Source organism: Corvus brachyrhynchos, unplaced genomic scaffold, assembly GCF_000691975.1.
Source record: "Corvus brachyrhynchos isolate BGI_N302 unplaced genomic scaffold, ASM69197v1 scaffold317, whole genome shotgun sequence".
Lineage (NCBI taxonomy): Eukaryota > Metazoa > Chordata > Aves > Passeriformes > Corvidae > Corvus > Corvus brachyrhynchos.
This window is the reverse complement of record NW_008239295.1, coordinates 162,002-164,448: the sequence shown is the minus strand read 5'-3', so window position 1 is coordinate 164,448 and position 2,447 is coordinate 162,002. Positions and strand designations below refer to the sequence as shown.

The 2,447-nt window shown below is 47.2% G+C and overlaps 1 protein-coding gene across 1 annotated transcript in view; it reads right to left on the bottom strand.

Annotated features, from left to right (window-relative positions):
• The window catches only part of LOC103619971 (zinc finger protein 572-like), a 7,026-nt gene extending 4,978 nt beyond the window's left edge, over positions 1-2,048 (bottom strand). Inside the window, exons 1-2 of the mRNA XM_017740575.1 lie at positions 1,835-2,048; positions 6-313 (exon numbers count right to left, since the gene is read on the bottom strand). Of these exons, the coding sequence (XP_017596064.1) occupies positions 6-313; positions 1,835-1,985 (459 nt within the window). The 5' untranslated portion in view covers positions 1,986-2,048. The remainder of the gene's footprint in view (positions 1-5; positions 314-1,834) is intronic.
• Positions 2,049-2,447: the final 399 nt, after the last annotated feature.

The following is a 2,447-nucleotide window of genomic DNA, read 5'->3' as shown; positions in this document are numbered from 1 at the left end:
CTGAAGCTCTTCCCACATTCTGCACACACAAACACCTTTTCTCTTGAATGGATTTGCAGGTGGGTCAGGAGCCTGCAGTGGCCCTTGAAGGCCTTCCCGCATTCTGGACACTTGAAGGGTTTCTCTTCCCAGCGCAGTTTCTTGCCATCAGTGCTGAGGATGTGTTTCCTGGAGTCTCTTTTTTTGTGAGGGGAATCATCACAGGCTGCCCCCCTCTCTGGGCTCTGGGCTTCACGTACCTGAGGCAGTTCCTCTTGCTTAAGGTCTTCAGGGAAGCCTTTCTCGTCCTCATTGTCCCCCAAAACGCAGTCCCCTGATGGAGTAAGAGACTCATCTTAACACTCTTTTCCCTGAGGCAGATAAGCTGCTCCTTGTAAAATAACTCAATTTCTTAGGCCTACCTTCAGCTTAAACCAGATTCCCCTTTCCCAAAGGGGAAGGGAAATTCTGAAAATTGAGACAAGAAGGGGGAGAAAAGTGCAAAGAGAAGAGACAGGTAAGAAATGTTCCTCTTCTCTTCCTTCCTCTCCCCATTTCCTTGTATTTCTTCCCTTCAGAGAATGGCAAAACGAAGACTGTCAAGATGAAGGAAGGAAAGGAACATGCTGAAGCATCTCACCCATCCCAAATACCTACTTTTAGCTATTTGTTCCCGCAGACTTATTTCAAAAGCTTTCCAGGCTGTAAATTAGCATTAACACGCTGTTTCAAAGCTGGGCATTTGGGTGGGGATCTTTCAGCACAGAAGAGCCCACTTAGCCTTCCTTAGACAACACCAGCAGGGAGATTTAGGTTGTTTCTCACTTGTGCTAGTTTGTATTTACCGAAAAAAAGTTAAATTATGTCTTTTGCAGGTTGGCACACCAGGCTTTTTTTCTCTACCACAACAACAAATGTAAGTACTATAAGGACACTGTATATTTGTGCATCAGAAGTAAAAAGGCTCTGTATTGATTAAAAAAATTAACTAATTCCCAATTAACTATTAGAATCTCTTTTCATAGCTAGACCTAACACAACATTTACTTTCCTTGCAACGACAAGCTAAATAAATTGCATTCTGAAGAAACTCACCAGAAACATTCAAACATATCCCTGTCTTTCCTAAAGAATGCAACCTGTTTATTTCACAAGTGAATATGCACCATCACACACCCCACAGTAAGCTCTAGGTATGTTATTCTGATGGCTAGATCTTATATTTACAGCAGTTCAGCATTAAAAGAATCATGAGGATCACCTAATGAACACTTAGACAAGGTTGATTTTTGCAAGCAACTTCAGATGTTTACTATTAATTCAAGCAGAAGATTTAGCAATTAGCATCTCTGATCTAGAACTAAAATAGTACTCACACATTTAACAAAAAAAGTTTGTTTGATCCACTAACAAAACCAAACCAAACCAGGCTTTCTACATTCAAGATAAAACTCTGCAGGGCAATTTCAGTCCTACCTCTATGATACCAAGGAATAAAATTCTTGAGTAACATGTCCTTGAAGAGGCAAAATGCAAAACGCTCTCTGTTTACATGGATGTGGCAACCAACACCTAACTAGCAGCAATAAAATAAGCAAAGTTGCTGAGAGAGGGCATCCTCTCTCTTACATCAAGGAATTAAACCCAAGAGGGAGCTTTCTCCCAGAGGGACGAGGAAGGCTCTCTGTGGCAGGAGCACTCACTCCTCACGCTACAGCCACGAGGCTGATTGTTCCCCGAGAGCCTTGCAGGTCTCTGACAGGGACATGCAGAACCCTCCACTCCCACCCACAGCCAGAGCCGGGCACTCACACACTCTGGACGCAGCTCAGCAACTCCCTCAGACCCTCCTCACCTGTCAGAAATCCTGGAAGTGTGCTGGCTGCCCGTCGCTCCCAATGAACTGGACTGGCTGATTTTAAAAGAGGAGGTGGAAAACCGCAGCAGAAAGAAACCCAGAACACCACCGCAACCTTGCCTCGGCCTGGCATGGCATCCGGCCCCATCCTGGCATCCCGGGGATGGAATGCCGGCACCACGCTTCCCCGCGGGATTGAACCACCAAGAGTTTACATCTCACCTGGATATCCTGCAGGATCACTCCTCCCGGGGCTCTGGAAAATGGAAAATATGGACTCCATTGGTGGCTCCATCTAGAAGAGGAGAGGACACGGAGCGTGAAGCCTTTTCCAGCAGACGGGAGCAGAAGGGGAGGAACAGACGCTGGTACAGCACACTTTGGCTGTGCCTGGCCTAAGAGGGGCAAACCCGGGACAGAAAGGGCAGCCCTCCACAAAGACCTGAAGTTGGGTGACTCGTAAGCTTCATCCAGAGCCCCGCGTGATAAGAAGCGCCTTTTCCTAAGCTCAGTCTCCCTGGGAAGCACCGACCGGCCCTCGGGCAGCGGGCCCCACTCCCCTCTCACCCTCAACACCTCCCTCCTGCTTTCCGGCACGCTTTAATGCCGG